Raw genomic sequence first — 18747 nt, 5'->3', positions numbered from 1 at the left:
TAAAATGGAACTTGGAAATTTCATTGTACTTTGGAGAATTTAAGACAAAACTTCTCTTTAAGGACATGTTTTAATCATTCTAACAGAGCTGGGTTCATTCACAAGCTTGGAAGATGGTCAAAACTCAACGAAAACGGCGAGCTTTATCTTCCTGCCCCAACCCCATAGACCTCTGTGCATTTTCAATGCCTTCAGGATCTGCATCAACCACACCAACCGTTTTTAACTACATACCAGCACAATAGATCAAGGGTCATTGACGGGGTGAAGGTAGAAAAAGATTGTCATCACAACTTTTATCACACATGTACACGACAAGAAAAAATTTGACTAAAGAGATGGTATTTGGAAAATCATGCTCACCAAAGAACTGAGTGAAAATGCGGGTGAAGAAGCTCAAGTTGCGAGAGACGTTGAATCCCATGGCAGGAGGAAGAGGCTTCACCAAAGTGTCTATAGTGAATACTCTTTGCAGGAACTGTAATAGAGAGGCAGACTGTACAGCTTAGGAAATGGTTTTTGAAGTTACAAAATTTTCCAGTCTGAGGTTACAATCTAAAAAACGAAAAATCAAAGCTATCCAGCAAACCTATGAACACCCTGTAAATGCGTAAAATATGTTTTCTGAATGTAAAGATGGTTCGAGATGCATGCAGTGTGTCATGATCCAGATTCTATTAGAAACATACTCATTCATATATAAATAAGCAGAAAGGAATGAAAAAACCATTTGAAAAGAAGTAGCTCTAGAGTATCTCCCTAACCAAGATATAAGTAGTCTATACCTGATATGACCTTTAATAACAATAGAGAAGTTCACAAACCTGACCAAGCAACTATTCATAAACTCTCCAGCACTACCAAAGATAGTTTTTGTAACTAAAGTATGTCGCCAAGAAGAAGAAGGCTTACTACGAAACTACACAGTTTGGTTCCACTTAAGACCACAAGCTCTTAACATAATGCAACACATAAAAAATATGATGATCCTTTTAAAAAAATCTTACATTTAGAGATGTTAATTTGATATATGAGATTCTAACCAAGCTAGTATATGAACCATTTGCACTCAGTCCATTAAATTGAATTCGATACAATGTGTTCAAATCCGAAACTTTATGTAACAAAGAGAATTCAAAAATCCATTCTTTTCAGCTTCACATAAGGCTTAGACACAAAACTGTATCAAAGAGTTGCAGAAACATAAAGGATATATATTTTTCCAATTTCTCCAATACCCATTTCGTAAAATATGTGGGAAGATGTCACAGAGGCAAGGTCTCACTATTCACTACTAATTTCCCCCAAATTCCTAAAGGCAGATACAGAGAGGAGCAAATTCATTGTACGAAACCTAGAATTACAATTAATAGAGAGAGGGGGTTTAAGAGACCTGATAGTTGCGATTGAAGTTGTAACGAAGCTGAGGATTAATCTCAAGTAAATCATCATCATCATCGGCGAGACTACCTTTTTGGCACTGCGGCTAGGGACGTGCATCTTCGACATACCATCAGAATCCTTTGTGACCTTAAGCTTTGCGCCGCTAAACTTGTCAGAGTCACCATCGTCGTCGCCTCTCCACGGCGCTTTTGATAACAATTTCTTCTTTACTCAAGATTCATGAACCCGACGATTTGTTGGTCAAGTCGACCAAGTTTGAGGTCAGCGAAAGGAAGGAAAGCATAATTCATATTTTTGAAAATGGAATTATAAGTTGACAAAATGTAAATTGCAAGAGATTGCTATAAATAAGAGAAGGACTTACGAAGATTTAAGGAAGAAGTAGTGGTCTGCACATTAGATGCGAGAAGATGAAACAACATAATTAGCCGTTACCAACAAAAACGCCCCAATTGTAGCGAAATACATGGAAGGAACGGTGAAAGTGTAGAGGAGTGGAGGAATTGAATTTGAATAGTTTGTGTAGGAAGAGAAGATATTAAAACGACATAGCTCGCGAGTAAAGACAGGGGAAAATCGTCTGAAAGTGGAGCGTCCCCGACACCGACGACCAGAGACATTACGCCGACGAAATGCGTTAGTAGGTTTAGATGGATTTAGAAATGGACTGGGCCTTTAAACTTTAAAAAATTTTGGGATAAATCAAGTGGATCAAGTAATATGATTGTTTTATTAGGCTTAATAAAATCCGAAAATCCATAAAAATATTTAAGAGAAGGTGGATGAGGTGGCATCACCAGGAGTGAGTAAAGTGAACTTTATATATAATAGATTGTGTATATTTAAATTTTCATGTTGTCAAACCTTTGTTATTTTTTTTGTTAAAAGGCTTTCAATTATAAACATATAATGCCCAGTAGGCTATTTTCGGAGTAGACCCATACATATATCCTAGAGGGTCCAACTCATTTACATCAAACCGGACTAAACCGTTAAAAAAACAAAACTGGTCAGGTTACAGCTACCGGATTAAACCGGCTACACACGAAACCCTAATCTACAAAACAAAGAACTCGTTTTGTAGCCGCCGTCCATAATTGCGGATTCTCGACCGTCCATAATCTACAAACCTTTGTTCTTTGACACAAATATTTCGCTTAATGCTCAATTATATACTCTAACTACAAAATTTTGAATGACTATCGTAATCTAGATTTTTTTCTTTTTTTTTGTAGAAGAGAGAAATCATAGCCTCGCACAATTTATATAGTAATACACCCTCCCACAATTTATTAAGCAAAAATATTGAACGACCATTTTGCAGGCACGCATGTCTTGTAAGATCCTTTAAAATAATCGAGTTCATCGATTCCAGTCTAGAATGAAAAATATGAAAACATATCGGTAACGAAAACACATAGTTTACCGATTTATCTACTAGATGATTAGGCTTTCTATATACATAAGAAATATAAACAATTCATTTCTTAACTATATCATAAACGTAGTAGGAAGGACAACAGAAGAGATTCACTAATAATCTATGTCTTGAGAAAACCAACCAACTCAACCACCATCTCAGAGTCAATTTCTAACTCTAAGCGTCGAACTCATTTCTCCCTAAGCTATATACTCGTCTCTCCATTTCTTTCACTATTTCACATTTCATTTTTTTTTGTTGAGTTAAATTATCAAACAAAAATTATTTTCTTTTTCTTCATATAGAAAATAGTACAATACACAAATCAGGCAACAAGCATTCATGTGGTCCAGCAAAACGATTTCGATTTTTGTCTTTGATTTGTATATCTACATAACTACAAAGAGTTGGTTAAAAGAATTTTGGCTTTAATTTGTATATCTACATATAACTACAAAGAGTTGAATCTACCCATACGCTTCTCGATTCTTCCACTGATTTTTTGATAAAAATTCTGGTTTTATATTTATAAGTGAGCATGAAATAAAAGATGCTTAGAGCGGCATCAACATTCCAGGCTGAACAATCCCGGTACAACAAGAGCATGGACTAGCAATTAGAGAATTTATAAATGCATTTATCCCATCACTCACCTTAGCCTTTATCTTTTCTAAAACATACTTACCCAAGAGTTTATGCCATCCAAGTACAAACTAAATCTTCTTTGATAAAGAAACGATTCACCGCCTCATAAACTTTGGACGGCATGTCATTGACAGAAAATTCAAAGAGCTTATCACGAACATTCACCATCCAAATCTTATAAACTAAATTATAAGAACGTACATAATTTTAAGAGTTTACGGTTAGCACGGACAAAATAAATATAACCAGCAAAACTTACACAGAGTAGTGAATTGTAAAAGAACACTAAGCAGACAAATTAAATTATTAAGAAACACAAAATTTTAAGAGTTTTTCTTTTTTGTCCCTGTTAACCAAAAAAAAAGAGAAAGAGATGAATGTAGTTCCCGGGAGTGAAGGTAGCAATTGAGATAAGGGTGGTCCACGCAGCATGTACAGAGTGTGTGTAGAGCATGAGATATGAAGGTATCAAACAACTTTTGTGGTTGCAAATTGCCAAGCAACTAGTATTTAAGCTAGCCTTGTTTCATCACCATTTCATCAATACAAGCTTATAACTCTCAACATACATTTTGCAATCAAACAACTAATCAATCAAAAGATGGAAGGCAAAACTTTGGTTCTAAGTGTGCTCCTAATGAGTCTATTCATGGCACAAATTCAAGTTGACGCAAAGAGCTGCTGTCCGTCCACCACTGCTAGAAATATTTATAACACTTGCCGCTTTGCTGGAAGTCCCAGGCCAATATGTGCAAGTCTCAGTGGCTGCAAAAACATTGGTGGGACGAAATGTCCTCCGGGATATACGCATGACATTCTTGAAAACACCGGTAAATTGATCAATATTGTAATTTATTACGTAAATTATCTGTAACATGACGGATCAAGATTTTATTTTCTTGATGTGTTTTAAACTTTGTCTCAAGGTGATGCCGTCAGTGAATACTGCAAAATTGGGTGTGTATCCTCTGTGTGCAGTGCTTTAACCACTATTCAGAACTCTGGTAAAGCAAACTTCTGATACTTATATATATCATTATTATCAATTTTTAAAATAATCGATAAGAGAATATAATGTCCGTTCATATTATATCTCGATAATTAGATGCAAGTGAAGTCATGAATGGAGCGGTTGAACAATGTGCCAACACATGTTCTACAGTCTGCACCAGGGACTCGATGGATGCAGTTGAAACTGCCTAGACAACTATATCTATCCATGAAGATACCACGTACATCTGTAGGTGAAATGTGGTCATCCTTTATAATGTTGTTTTCATGTTATCAATAATTGTCGTGTATGTGACAAAAAAATTTAAGACTCTGATCGCACTCATTTCTGTATGTGTGTAAAAGGTTGACGATCTATAGATTGTATGCCTTCTACTTCCTATCTTTTAAATAATGAATAATGTGTTTGTAATAGTCTTCCACTCTTGACCATTTTCATTTGATTTGTTTTCTTTTTTGCATCCCATGGTTATATAGAAACTTTTCCTTTGAAAGGAATGACCTTACAAGGAGCTCATATAGTGAGAACTGAGAACATATGCCACTTTATTAAAAATGTATGTTACATTTGTCACCGAGTTAAAATAATAATACCTTATTTTTGCGGGGGAAATAATTCAAAAATCTTATAACAATAAAAAAATTAACTTCATATTTATAATTATACATTATGAAATAATGTTAAAATAATGAAACATTTTGAAAGTATAGGCTACAACTAAAATTTCAAAAATCTTATAACAATAAAAAAAATTAACTTCATATTTATAATTATACATTATGAAATAATTTTAAAATAAGGAAACATTTTGAAAGTATAGGCTACAATTAAAATTTTTTCCCTCGAACGGTTTCTTTTCAGCGATCCAACACAACTTTTCATAATCTTCACTGTTTCCGACCGGCGTCGGTTTTTCCAGCGTCGGTCGGCCCTCCCTACCCTCTAGACTTCCCATCTTTCTTTTTTGTTAAGTTTTTAGATAGTCAATAATGGTAAATCATTGTTTTCAAACTTACGTCTTTGGCCTCCTCACAATGATGGTGTTACATGGTCTAAGTCTGGTGGCTTCAATTCAGGCTTTGATCTTGTTGATGATTCCATTTTTGGATTGGGAAAAGCATCGAATCAACCAGTTTTCACTAATTGATCCGAACGATGCAGTTTCAAGCCATCACCAAATTTGTTTCTTCTTTGTAGTTTCGGTTCGGTGGAATCGTGATGTCCTTCCTTGTAGAAGATTTGTTTCCGGTGAGTTAATCCTTTTCCGGTGGAATGTCCGATTATCAATTAGTGAGCGTCTCCCTACCTATAGGTATGGAATTTTCATTTGGGTTTTTGATCCTGGAATCAACAATTTAATCACGGTGGATGAAGGAATTAGTCTTCATATCAGAAGATAGAACTTATGTTCTCTCATCAACAATCTCCTTATGGAGTTTCAAGTCGACAATGTGACTAAAATAAAGACAGTCACATGTGTAAACAAATCAAAACAAAAATGTGTCCAGAATCCTATTGGTCTTATACTAGGTGGAGACGAAGATGAAGGACTTTCAAGTAGTCTTAGGAGATAATGGAGACGTCATACACTATGGAAACAATCGTGGATGAGAAGACAATGGATTTTTCTAAATGATCATAGAGAATCTTTGCCAGAATTATCAATTATATCAATCTCAAGAAGGCGACTCGATCTAGAATCATTTTCAACAACATTAAATCTAATTTTCTTAGTTAAAGTAATGTTAATGACATTTTGGAGTTTCAGCACCAAGCTGATAGCCAATAAAAAGTGTGTCAAGGGGGGACTTAACATATTTTATCTGTTGCCTATAAGACTAAATAACAGCAGGGTCACTTCCACTCCTTCACTGAAATTGTTTCAATTTTATGTATTTGCGTACAACGGTTGTATAGAAATGTTTCTGTATTTTGTAAACACTTTTTGATATCAATATAATTGATTTGTGAAAAAAAGGCTATAACTAAAATTAAAATTATCTTAAGAATATATGGGCAATGTTTGTTAGTTATCGAAGAAGAGATAAATATATATAGAGTTCAAAAAACAGAACAATTTAGATATATATAATTGGTTTTAAAAGATACAACTATTGGAACAAAAAATTATAATAAAAAAAATATGAATAACATATAGTGAAAAAACACAACTTTACAATTAATAGATGTAACCCACTAGATATAAATATTTTACGAAAAGTATAATGAAAAGCTGTAACTATTGTTGACATTTATTCAAATAGCTACAAATTGCTAACTATTATTATGTAGATTAGGAACCGATTAGTAAATATCATTTTACTTTTACACATCCTTTTCTACAAAAAAAAAAAAAGGAAAAAGAAATTAGCCAGAAGAATCCAAGGGTCACAAAGTCAGAATCAACAGATCGCGTTTATCTCGAACCCACTTCGGTTAAAACAAGACTCCGCCCATAAATTGTGTTGTGGACTAAAATCAAATTAAAGAAATTAAATTACTAATGTCAAATAGTATTGCAATTACTAAAATATAAAATACCTAATTAAATATGCATATTAAGATCTTACTCAAATAACAAAATAAATACTTCAGAAAAGCTATTCATGGATTGTTATATAAACATTTTTTAGAAAAAAAATAATAGTAATAAACTACATATATTTAAATTATTAGTCATCTAACCTAATTGATGGTGAAAGGATTAATGGCGGCCGCACTTTTTTTTTTTTTTTTTGAATAAAATGTTAAATTATATTCAAAGAAAAATAATGTTTTACATCAGTTTAGTTTGAATGAAATAAATACTTAGTTTGTTTAAACAAGATCCCTAAGTGATTAAAACTAAGAAAACCATCTCCTCAAAACCGAGTAGCCAGCCAAGCCTGGAGACCCATGGAATAGCGTCGATCACCCTGCCTTTCAATGGCCAAAAGTTGAGCTCTTATTTGCTTGTCAAGCCAGGTAATAAGACTTGTCGCAGATGTGGGATTCTCCCCATGACTTCGTGCGTTACGCTCCCGCCAGACAGAGTACACCGTTAGTTGAAAGGTATATCTAGTTAAGAATCCAGACACCCGATCAGGTTGCGTTCCAGAAATAATGTCGAGAAGCTGTGACCAAGAGGTAGTAAAACGAGTCATGTAAAGGTTTTGTGCTATACCAGACCAAACTGCAGTGGTATAAGGACAGGAGAAGAACAAATGGTCTCTTGTCTCCACTGGAACAGAACAGAACACACAGCTTACATCACAACCATTTCTCCAAGTAACCATTCGATCTCCCGTCGACAACCGATTGTGTACTGCAAGCCATGTGCAAAAAGAATATTTCGGAGTTGCATGACCAAACCAAACACCCTTATGCCAAGCAACTTGATTTGAGGCTGTGCGTGTATGGTTCCAGGTATCCTTTGTAGAAAATGTGTCTTTATAAACATCACCTTTACCGCGCCATAGTACACGATCTGCCCGAGAAGGATTTCTAGACTGATATGGTTGGTGCAGAACCGCTTCAATATCGTTCAACACGGGATTACGGTGAGTCCTTCGCCGTCTCTCATACCATGCGTCATGGAGGGTCATATGTTCTCGGATACCCAAATCAATCATACCCCGTGGACCAACTTTATCCAACAGTCGCCCGTGCACTGACCAGTTATCATACCAGAAGGACGTGTGAGCTCCACTCTGCACTTCCACCTTAACAAAAGTTTTTGCCATATCTCTGTATTTCAACAATTTTCGCCACATCCAGGAGCCAGAAAGTGAAGCAGGCGGTATCGACCAAAAGCAACCCTCTTTAAATAAATTCAGTTTTGACCATTGAACCCATAATGATGCTCCCCCAGAGACCAAACGCCATATCAACTTTAAACAACTTACATCATTTGTCTGTTTCAATGATCTCAGTCCTAAACCACCTTCACACTTCGGTTGACACACTACAGACCAGGGTAACTTAGCCTTATTAGTATTCAGAGTCGGACTAGACCATAAAAACGCAGAACATAAACTGTCCAGCTCCGTAATGGTTTCCCGTGGGAGTCGAAAAGCACTCATCCAAAAACTAGCGATACTCCAAAGGACTGAGCGGATGAGGTCGAGACGTCCTGCAAAGGAGAGGTGACGTGCAGTCCACGTTTTTACTCTGCTGCGGATTTGGTCAAGTAAAGGGGCAAGAGTTCCAGTACTAAGTCGTCGAGAAGTAAAAGGGAGTCCAAGATATCTAACTGGGAGCTGTCCCAGACCATAACCGTATCTTGTGCCCATTAACTCGCTAGCGTCTTATGAGACTCCACCAAGATACAAAGTCATTTTTCCATACTAATTCTTAAGCCTGATCGCTTAGCAAAGAGATTCAATACTTGGACTATACCATCAACAGATCTAATTTTCCCATCAGACAATATCATGAGGTCGTCGGCAAAGCAAAGATGAGTTAAACGCAGATTCTTGCAACGCGGGTGGTATCCAAACTCCTGTAAACCGGCTGCCTTGTCCAACATTTTGGAAAGCACATCCATACAGATGACAAACATGTAAGGGGAGAGCGAGCAGCCCTGTCGCAGTCCCCTAGCACTGCGGAAATAACCTGCAAGCTCTCCATTGACCTGAACCGAGAAAGAAGCCGTGGTAACACATAGCGAGATCCAATGGATGAAAACAGGAGGAAAGTGCAGAGCGCGTAAGACATTAAACAAGAAAGACCCCTGAACGGAGTCAAATGCTTTCGAAATATCCACCTTCATCGCGCATCTCGTGGAGAAAGTGTTCTTATGATAGTCCTTTACAAGCTCTGTTGCTAAGAGAACGTTTTCAGTTAGTAGTCTATCTGCTACAAAAGCTGATTGGTTTCCGGCAATGAACTGAGGCAGTATACGTTTGAGTCGGTTAGCAACTACCTTCGAGATGACTTTGTACAACACATTACAACATGAGATGGGTCTATAGTCTCGCATCACCCTTGCCTCTTTTTTCTTCGGTATGAGGGCTAGTATGGTAGAGTTGAGTCCCTTTGGGAGAAAACCTTTAGCAAAGAATGATTGGACCGCTACAACAAACTCTCCACCAACAATATCCCAAGCTGCCTTATAGAATTCTGCAGTGTAACCATCCGGCCCCGGCGCCTTATCACTTGGCATGGCAAACAACACCTTTTTTATCTCCTCCCCTGTTACCACCCTTGTGAGCCAGCGGCTATCCTCCTCTGAACAGCGAAAAGATAGCAACTCTGTGAGAAAGTCCACTGACATTCCCTCATAATCCGCTGGTATAGTCTGCAGAAAGTCCTGAAAGAAAGTCTCAGCCTCCACTTTAATATCCTCTGTGTTTGTTAGTAACCTCCCATCCCTTGCTTCTATCTCTCGCATCGTATTCACAGCCTCCCGAGTGGCCGCTGCACGATGGAAAGCCTTATTGTTTCGATCCCCCACTTGGAGCCAATGGAGTTTGGATCTCTGTTTTAAAAACTTCTCTTCCAGGGCAGAGAGGCGATCCCATCGTTCATAAGCTTCTTTCTCCTGTTCCAGAGCAACCACAGACGGGGAAGCCAAATTTGCCTCCTGCCGCTTACACAACTCCTCAAGGGCTTCCGTAGTTTTCTTAGATAAGTGACTCAACTTTTGCTTGGCTAAGCATCTGATATGCGGCTTTAGAAGCTTTAATTTCTTGGAGAATCTGTATAGAGATGACGTAGATAAATACATATCTTCTGTGTTAGTCCAGTAATCATGAACGAGCGGTTTAAATTCCTCCATCTCTGCTATTGCATTAACAAACTTAAATGGTCGACGAGAAAGAGGTGTGCCTGCAGCTCTCTGCATATGAACACGACAGCGGAGGTGATCCGAGATGCCCCCTGCTTCAAATACACTAAATGAGGCGGACCATTTGTCATTTACCAGAACCCTATCCAGCTTCTTCGAAATTAATTTCCCATCTTGCTTATTACTCCAAGTAAATAACAGACCATGGTGAGCCAAATCCTTCAAACGACAATCATTGACCACTTAATGAAACTCTTGCATCCCGACAGAGAGAACAGGTCTATTATCCATCCCAGAATGCTCATCCAGTTCTAAAGTAACGTTAAAATCACCCATAACCAGCCAAGGTCTATTGCAAATGATTGGAGATGCACGATGTGCTCTCAAATCTGTCCACAACTCCCTTCTACCTTCAACACTATTTGCCACATAAACAAACGTACAGAAAAACTCATCCACTTGCTCATTGAGCTTGACTGAGCACGTTATGAGCTGGCTACTTTTATAAAACGGTGTTAGGCGTACCTCATTCCTCCAGACAACCCAAATACGACCCAGATTATGATGCTCATAATTAGTCAATAAGGACCAATCCTGAAACATCTTATTCCCAATTCTCGAAACTTTCCCTTCTTTCACCTTAGTCTCCAATAAACAGCCAAACTGAAACTTACCCTCATCCACCCATTTCTTTATCACGGAATGCTTAGTTGATTTATTAAGACCGCGCACATTCCAACAGAACATGGTCATCTAATTTGTTTTTGTGGCATTCCTCTTTTTCTGATCTCTAGGAAGAATCCTAGTGGACTGAGAAGAAGATTGATGTATCACCTTGTGTGCCGTTTTTGAGTCTCGTGGGAGAGATGGACGTAGAGATGACTCGCCCCCTCTGTCACAAACCCTGAGCTCCAGCACTGATTGCACAGGAGGCTTAACAGAGTCACCTAGTCGAGGAGTATCCTCTACCCCTGTCTCTTTTGGATTCACTATTTCCTCTGTTTTCGTTGTTTCCTCTGTTGCCTCAGTGTCCTCCTTTTCTCCATTTCCCTCCACTTCATCCTCTTCCTACATATCCTCTTCGTCCAACACCGCAAAGGTATTGGTGGAGGTCGTGACAGGGGCTTTCGGCAGACCTACTATTTTTTTCCCCGGGCTTAGACTGGTGCGAGGCGTTATCCAACCTTCCTTGTCCAGTACTGCAGTGTTCTTTATGTGACTTGTGTGTTCCCCCTCAGATTCTGTGACTGTTTCCACGATCGAGCTATTAACTTGATTAACTGGAGCAATGACCTTCACTGCCGGGGCAATCTGCACAGAGCTATCAACTAGAGCAACAACAGAGTTATCCACCGGGGCAACGACATTCTCTACCAGTGCAGCCTGCACAGAGCCCTGGTGACTCACTTCGTCACCCGACGTTAAGGTTGCATGAGCGGTGACCTTCACAGAAGCAAGACAGTCCGAGCTCAAATGGCCCCATTTCCTACACCCTGTACAGCGTGGAGGTAACCAAGGGTAAGAAAACTTAATCGTTGATGCGAGCTCACCATCCTCCTCTCCCAGGAAATCATACTCGGTTGGTAATTCCTTAGTTAAGTCTGCTTGAACCAACATTCTTGCCTCATCAAACATAGCACAAGCTTCAGTCGTAGGATGCAGACGGATTGGCTTGCCCACCGCACTAAAGAGAAACTCCAAACCCTTCTCCGTGAACATAGTTGGCGGGACGTTCTTAATCGTCACCCATAATTGAATAGAACGCATCGCAGGCTGAGCATCCTCTGCAAAAGGTGTCCACTTTGATACTATCATGGGAATGTCCATGATATTCCACATCCCTCTGTTAAGGATTCGACGCCGCATTACCTCATTGCGTATGCGAAACTTGACTGTGGTATCGTTAACTTCATACACATCAATTAAGGACGTTGTGTCACCTAATCTCCAGATTTTGTTAACAATCATGTGTATTTTCCCGATGTGTGGTGCTTTCGTACTTAGAAAATTGCCAATCAGAAAATCTTCCCAGAGAGGCTTTGCATCCACAAAAACCTCCTTCGGAATCACAACCCTCGTTTTTCCATTTACCTTTGAAAAATCCAGTTTCTGCTGAGTATAACCACGTTTCTGTGAACCCTGAGTAACAGAAGCGTAAGATTTCTTTTTGGTCTCCAGAGCAACCTTAGAGGAGACCTCATGCGTATGCAAGTCCGAATCTACCTTTTCCCCATCCAATCGATTACTGTCTCCCTCCGTACCAGAACCACTTCTCAGTGACAACCCCACCTCCTGCGTTGCGACTACCCCCTCCCTAGAGAGCAATCACCGGCCGACTAGGAGAAGCCGCCGTCATCGGCAAAGCGTGGCGAGAAAGTTAAAAAAACCCTAGCAGGAAATTGCCTTTGGAGTCGCCAGGCCACGTCAGCAACCTTTCCTAAAATATGGCGGCCGCACTTTTCCATCTGCAAAACAGAAAGAAGCTGACAAGTGAAGAAGGAGATGGAGCAATGTAGAACAGAAATCATATTTTTTTTTGTGTCCTAGCAGGTTCAATTAATCTTATGCAGTTGTAATATTTAAGGTGTCAATCCAGTTGGGATGATGCTATCACTAAAGATGCAATCAAGTAATCACTAGTCAAGCCAAGTCAAAAAGAGTGTTTGTCTAACAATTCTAGAATGATCAGAATGCAAAACGGAAATGAGCTACAAAAATAGAAACGAAAATGTATGACAAGAAGTAACCGTGAGTACAAACAAAATCGAGTCTAAACAAGAATTAAATAGCAAGATGAAAAACGGTCTCAGGAATGCAATATCAATCAAAAGATAGAAGTCCTAAGGATGGGAGTAATTGATGTCGGTGAGTATCCTAGTCTACAGAGTGTTTAACATGTCACAAGCAAATTATCCCTAAACAATGAACATCACTGGCTTAGCTAATCCAATCTCTTGACAGAAGCTACTCAGACTCAACCACTTCCAAACCTAGCTCTCGCTAGAGAAACATAATCAAGCATGGCATGACAAACAAGTTCATTCACGTCAACAAACATCCTAGACAACTAATCTCTTAGGCTAGGAACATAAGTCTCTGGCAATAGTTGGTCAGACATTTCATCAAACACCTTCTGGGCGTAGAAATGTCTAAGACCTAGTTCTAATTGATCAGAGAGAAACTAGTATTTCTAACTCTAGTCCAGAAGGGAATCATACAAATCAAAGCTTAAACACTCTACATCCTAAGATCTTCCACCTAATCTATCCCATCCTCAAGAACTCTAACACTACTCGGATCTAGAAATCATCATCAACGATACAAACTCAGAAAACATTGAATCAAGCATCATTAGATAGATAAAAACAAGGTGAACAATTTTGTAGAAGAAATCAAATGCAAAAACTGAATCAACTCAAAGAAATCGGATTACAAAGTCTGAGAACGTTTTAGGTGGCTAGGTAAAAACTTCAGGTAAAGAACAGAAAACAAGATAAAAGATGTCTTAAGCCAAGACAACAAAATGTATTTATAGTAAAAGCATTTGAATCTTTAAAACTTAAAACGACAAGGTAAATAGTCGGTTTGGGAATCTCCTGAAGCGTGTGAGACGGAGCGTCTTCCTAACATGTGCGATCAAGTCGGTGTGCGTCTAGTGGCTCGATTGGTGACTCGAAAATGGCTCGAACGGGTGGCTCGACTGGTGACTCAAAAGTGGCTCGAGTGATGATACTAGGATTTTTGTGTGTCTTATCCTAGCAGGTCTCAATTAACCTTATGTGTTGTAGTACTTAAGGTGTCAATCCAAATGAGATGTTTCTAACAATCAAGATGCAATCAAGCAATCACAAGTCAAGCCAATTCAAGAAGAGTGTTTGTCTAACAATCCTAGAATGGTCAAAATGCAAAACGAAAATGAGTTGCAGTACTAGAAACGAGATTGCATGACAAGAAGCGGAAATGAATAAAAACATAAACGAGTCTAAACAAGAATTAAATAGCAAGATGAAAAACGGTCTCAAAAATGCAATATCAATCAAAAGATAGAAGTCCTAAGGATGGGAGTAATTGACGTCGGTGGGTATCCTAATCTACAGAGTGTTTAACATGCCACAAGCAATCTATCCCTAAACAATGAACATCAACACTTAGCTAATCCAATCTCTTGACAGAAGCTACTCAGACTCAACCACTTCCAAACCTAGCTCTCGCTAGAGAAACATGATCAAGCATGGCATGACAAACAAGTTCATTCACGTCAACAAACATCCTAGACAGCTAATCTCTTAGGCTAGGAACGTAAGTCTCTGGCACTAGTTGGTCAGACATTTCATCGAACACCTTTTGGGTGTGGAAATGTCTCAAACCTAGTCCTAATTGATCAGAGAAAAACTAGTATTTCCTACTCTAGCCTAGAAGGGAATCATACAATCAACGGTTAAACACTCTGCATCCTAAGATCCTCCACCTAATCTATCCCATCCTCAAGAACTAACGCACTACTCAGATCCAAAAATCATAGTCAAGTTTGCAAACACATAAAACATTGAAACAAGCATTATTAGATAGATTAAAATGTGAAGAACAACTTTGTAGAAGAAATCAAATCAAAATACTGAATAAGTTCAAGGATATTGGGATACAAAGTCAGAGTACGTTTTTGGTGGCTAGGGAAACCTTACAAAAGAAAACGAGATAAAAACTAAGATGATGTCGCAAAGACTTAACAAAACGTATTTATAGTAAAGACATAAAATCCCTAAAACTTAAAACGACAAGATGAAGAGTCTGTTCGGGAATCTCCTGAAGCGTGTAAGATGGAACGTCTTCCTGACATGTGCGAACGAGTAGTGGCTCGAGTGAGTGATGGCGTTGGCTCGAGTGGAGTGATGGCGCTGGCTCGAGTGGAGTAGGTTCGAGTCGATGGGTGGCGACTCGAGCTGGAGGGTCGAGTCGACGGGTAGCGACTCGAGCTGGAGGGTCGAGTCGACGGGTGGCGACTCGAGCTGGATGTATACACTCCCACTAAAACGATGATAACTTTTGAACCATACCTCCGATTGGCTTGAAATAAACGGAATTGGAAAGACGACTCAATTCTCCACAACAATGATGAAGACATTGAAAGCTGAATCCCCCGACCGGTGGCTCGAAGAACGACTCGAACGGCGACTCGATTGACGGTCAAGGTGTTGCTCGAGTGAGTGACGACTCGATCGATGGTCAAGGTGTTACTCGAGTGGGTGACTCAAACGACGTCGAACGGCGACTCAAACTGTGACTCGAACGATGTGTTTCCGACGTCTCCTAGATACCTGAAATACTCCGAAATGCACAATGTATGCAAGAATGATGCAAGAACTACCTAAATATGCAAAGTGTACAAAAGAGACTATAAATTTATGCAAAACAACTAGTTATCCTAACTAAATGCATGGCAAATACATGCTTAGCAGAGACAAAATATGGACATATCAAGTGATGTGTTCCCGACGTCTCCTAGATACCTGAAATACTCCAAAATGCACAATGTATACAAGGACGATGCAAGAACTACCTAAACATGCAAAATGTATAAAAGAGGCTAGAAAATGATGCAAAACAACTAGTTATCCTAGCTAAATACAGGACAAATACATGCTAACGAGAGACAAAATATAGACATATCAACTCCTCTAAACTTATTCTTTGCTTGCCCTCAAGCAAATGACCAAGAACAAAGTATGGAAAAGAGGTGTGAAGATGGGGTCTCAAAACCTAAAACATGTTGAATAGAGTAGTTAGAATCAAGGTCCTTGTTTTTAGTTCTATGATTCATGGTGAAGGGATTTTATTTAAAAGCTGGATTGAAACGATTCTGATCTTTAATCTACACATACAATCCTATCAATCATTCCCTTTAACATTCATTAACAGAGAACCGTGAACCAAGCTAAGCAATGTCATTGAACTCATTTGGCTAGGGTAAAAGGTCAGAGACAAAGATAGTCTCCTTCTCAAGTGATTTTATCAACACAGAACAAGGTTCTCTCATAAAAAGGAGTTGAGCTTAAGAGAAGGCTAAAGGTTGAAACCAACTGATACATACAAAGCAGCGCCCTGTCTACCCAAAGGTCCCCAAAGAAACTCAGCCCTAACATTCTAACCCAGAAGATGGTCCTATCTCTACCCTTCATTAGAAACATCATCTCAAACTCTTTACACTTAGTCTTAGGAGGAGTTCACTTCTTTTCATTCTAGCGGATTGGAAAATCTTTATTATCACTATCGTTCCTTTTCTTTTCTTCTGAGGACTCTAGACATCTTAAGCATTTTTACTTTCTTTTCTTTGTCTAATCTTTTTATTTTATGCCCAGAACCAATAACTCTTTTTACTTTGCTCAACTCAAATCCTTTACTAGACTTGTAAACTTTGAAAACACATCCCCCTCCTAAAGACTTTCTACCCTTTACTTTCTTTTTACTCTTCACTTTTCTGCACAAATCCATACCCGATACCCAAAATCGAGTTCTCACCTAGTCCAGTAGTCCAGATAACGCGAATTAGAACTACACAGGATCCTACTCTTGTCGGTGAGAACCTAACACTTTCTAATAAGCTCAACTTGGAAAATGCCTGACACTCAAGAATACAATTGGCTTGAAAGAACGGTTGGTTACGGGTGCGGGAAACTGTTCCAAAGATGGGAATCAGCTACTTGGATTGACAAGGGTGGTAAAAATGTGAAAGACAATCCAAGTATGTATATGGTATCCATGAGTTCAACTTCAATGCATAACAAGATAATTGCGATTCAGGATTAGGTTCAGATAGATAGGGAATGACGTTAATTCAAAACATGCTTCAATCAAGACTAGAATGCAATTTCAAGAATTCAAAACCTGGTTCAGTCTTACATTTCAAGTTCAATCAACAAGCATCAAAGAACTAAGAACAAGGGCATTGATCCTATCCTATCGAATCCAGCATGCTAACAAGGTTACAATCATCATCAACCCCTATGCTAAATGCAACAACCCTATATGAATAACCCTAGACTCAATCCTAATATGCAAGTGCAAACTACATGAACACTCTGTTTTTGTGGAAATTTTTGATTTTTTTTCCAAATTTTTTGGTTTTTCAATGCAAATAGATGGATGCAAACTCAAACATGATATGATGTAAAAAAATTGAAATAAGAATCACAAAACACAACATCAGATACATCATCTCAAACCCTCCCCCAAACTTAAATTACACAGTCTCCTGTGTAAGAAAAATTTGCAGAAGAATTTAAGAATCACAACAAAAACAATGCATGAATGAAATGGTATATACAAAGGAAAGGTGGGAGTACCTCAGTAGTAGAAGAAGGAGTCGGAGCTCGCCCAAGGAGTCGGTACGTGATACTGACTTTTTCCTTCACCTTGTTTGGGATCCGTGGGAGTGGCCTCAGCTGATTGGTCGACTTGCTGCTCAACTGCTTGCGTGTTTTGATACATGTTCGGCTGCTCGTCACACTACATGTCATCGACTCTGGACTCACCATGGTCCGATACCAACACAAAAACCTTCGTAGGCTGATAATCACCTTGATGTTCGATCTGTTTCTCAACCCCTTGCATACCCTGATGATCACCCTGATCTTCAACTCGCTACTCAACCTCAGTCTCATGCTCATCTTGAGCTGCAGAACGACGCGCTGATCGATGACTAGAAGAGGCTCTGGAACCTCGCAAACTGCGTCTCTGTCTCTCTCTAGACTTGTGTGACGAGTGGCGTGAAGGAGCTGGTGAAGGTTGAGGCTGCCGGGACACATATGAAGATTGGCAAGCTAGAGAATGGACCGGAGAGAGTGTTCGTTGGCGAGTTAGCTCTAGGGTCACGGAGGCACATCCTGGCATTGGTCTGGTGTCCTCGGTGATAGACCTAGGGATGGCGGTTGTGGAAGTCGAGCAGCTAAACTTACGCCTGAAGTTTGTGATAGTCTTGGTGAAGCTGCTTAGCGCCTTGTCTCTGGCCTTCCCCCATCGCTGAAGCTTGTTGAGACGTTCATGAGCTGCTCTGACTCCCTTAGCCATTCTCGGTTCTGAGTACTCCTTGAAGTAAACCAGCTTTGGGCGGTACTCAACTGCGTCTTCCTCCATCGGCTTGGCTCCTGCTTCCGCAACGTCTACATGTTGCTCCTCAACCTCATAATTGTATAGGGTATCCGCGGGAGGGATAAACTCAATATACTCACCCCCCAAGATTGTAGTCAACTCGACGCAAGGGAGGAGTAATCTCGAGGGACCAACCTCACGATGCACAAACTTGTAAAGCAACCTTTCCTACCCCAAACCCCGCTCCAGAGTGCGCAACTGCCGCGGGTTGTTCACGTCGATCCAGCGTGGTGGGTATGACTTGGATAGTAATGGAACACCATCAGCCTCAAGAAACCAAGTCACCACGCTGCCCATACACATCACTCCTGGAGAGTGGTTGCTGTTGAGTCTCGATACCTAAGTCTTATACGA

General features: G+C 39.4%; 1 protein-coding gene and 1 pseudogene across 2 annotated transcripts; one reads left to right on the top strand and one right to left on the bottom strand.

Annotated features, from left to right (window-relative positions):
- Window positions 1-3637, bottom strand: LOC147943898 (uncharacterized; annotated as a pseudogene). Its single transcript, XR_015598071.1, has 4 exons — window positions 3539-3637; window positions 1394-1608; window positions 364-478; window positions 1-198 (listed from the first exon to the last, which is right to left on the bottom strand). The product of XR_015598071.1 is annotated as an uncharacterized LOC147943898 (transcript).
- A 307-nt stretch (window positions 3638-3944) lies between these two features.
- Window positions 3945-4894, top strand: LOC147943897 (putative thionin-2.4). Its single transcript, XM_087450186.1, has 3 exons — window positions 3945-4299; window positions 4396-4473; window positions 4575-4894. Exons 1-3 carry the CDS (start codon window positions 4071-4073, stop codon window positions 4670-4672), a joined length of 405 nt encoding a protein of 134 aa, XP_087306312.1. The 5' UTR covers window positions 3945-4070; the 3' UTR covers window positions 4673-4894.
- Window positions 4895-18747: the final 13853 nt, after the last annotated feature.

Source organism: Camelina sativa, chromosome 5 (assembly GCF_030686135.1).
Source record: "Camelina sativa cultivar CO46 ecotype springtype chromosome 5, ASM3068613v1".
NCBI lineage: Eukaryota > Viridiplantae > Streptophyta > Magnoliopsida > Brassicales > Brassicaceae > Camelina > Camelina sativa.
Note: the sequence above shows the minus strand (reverse complement) of the source record. Positions and strands in the feature narration are given on the sequence as shown.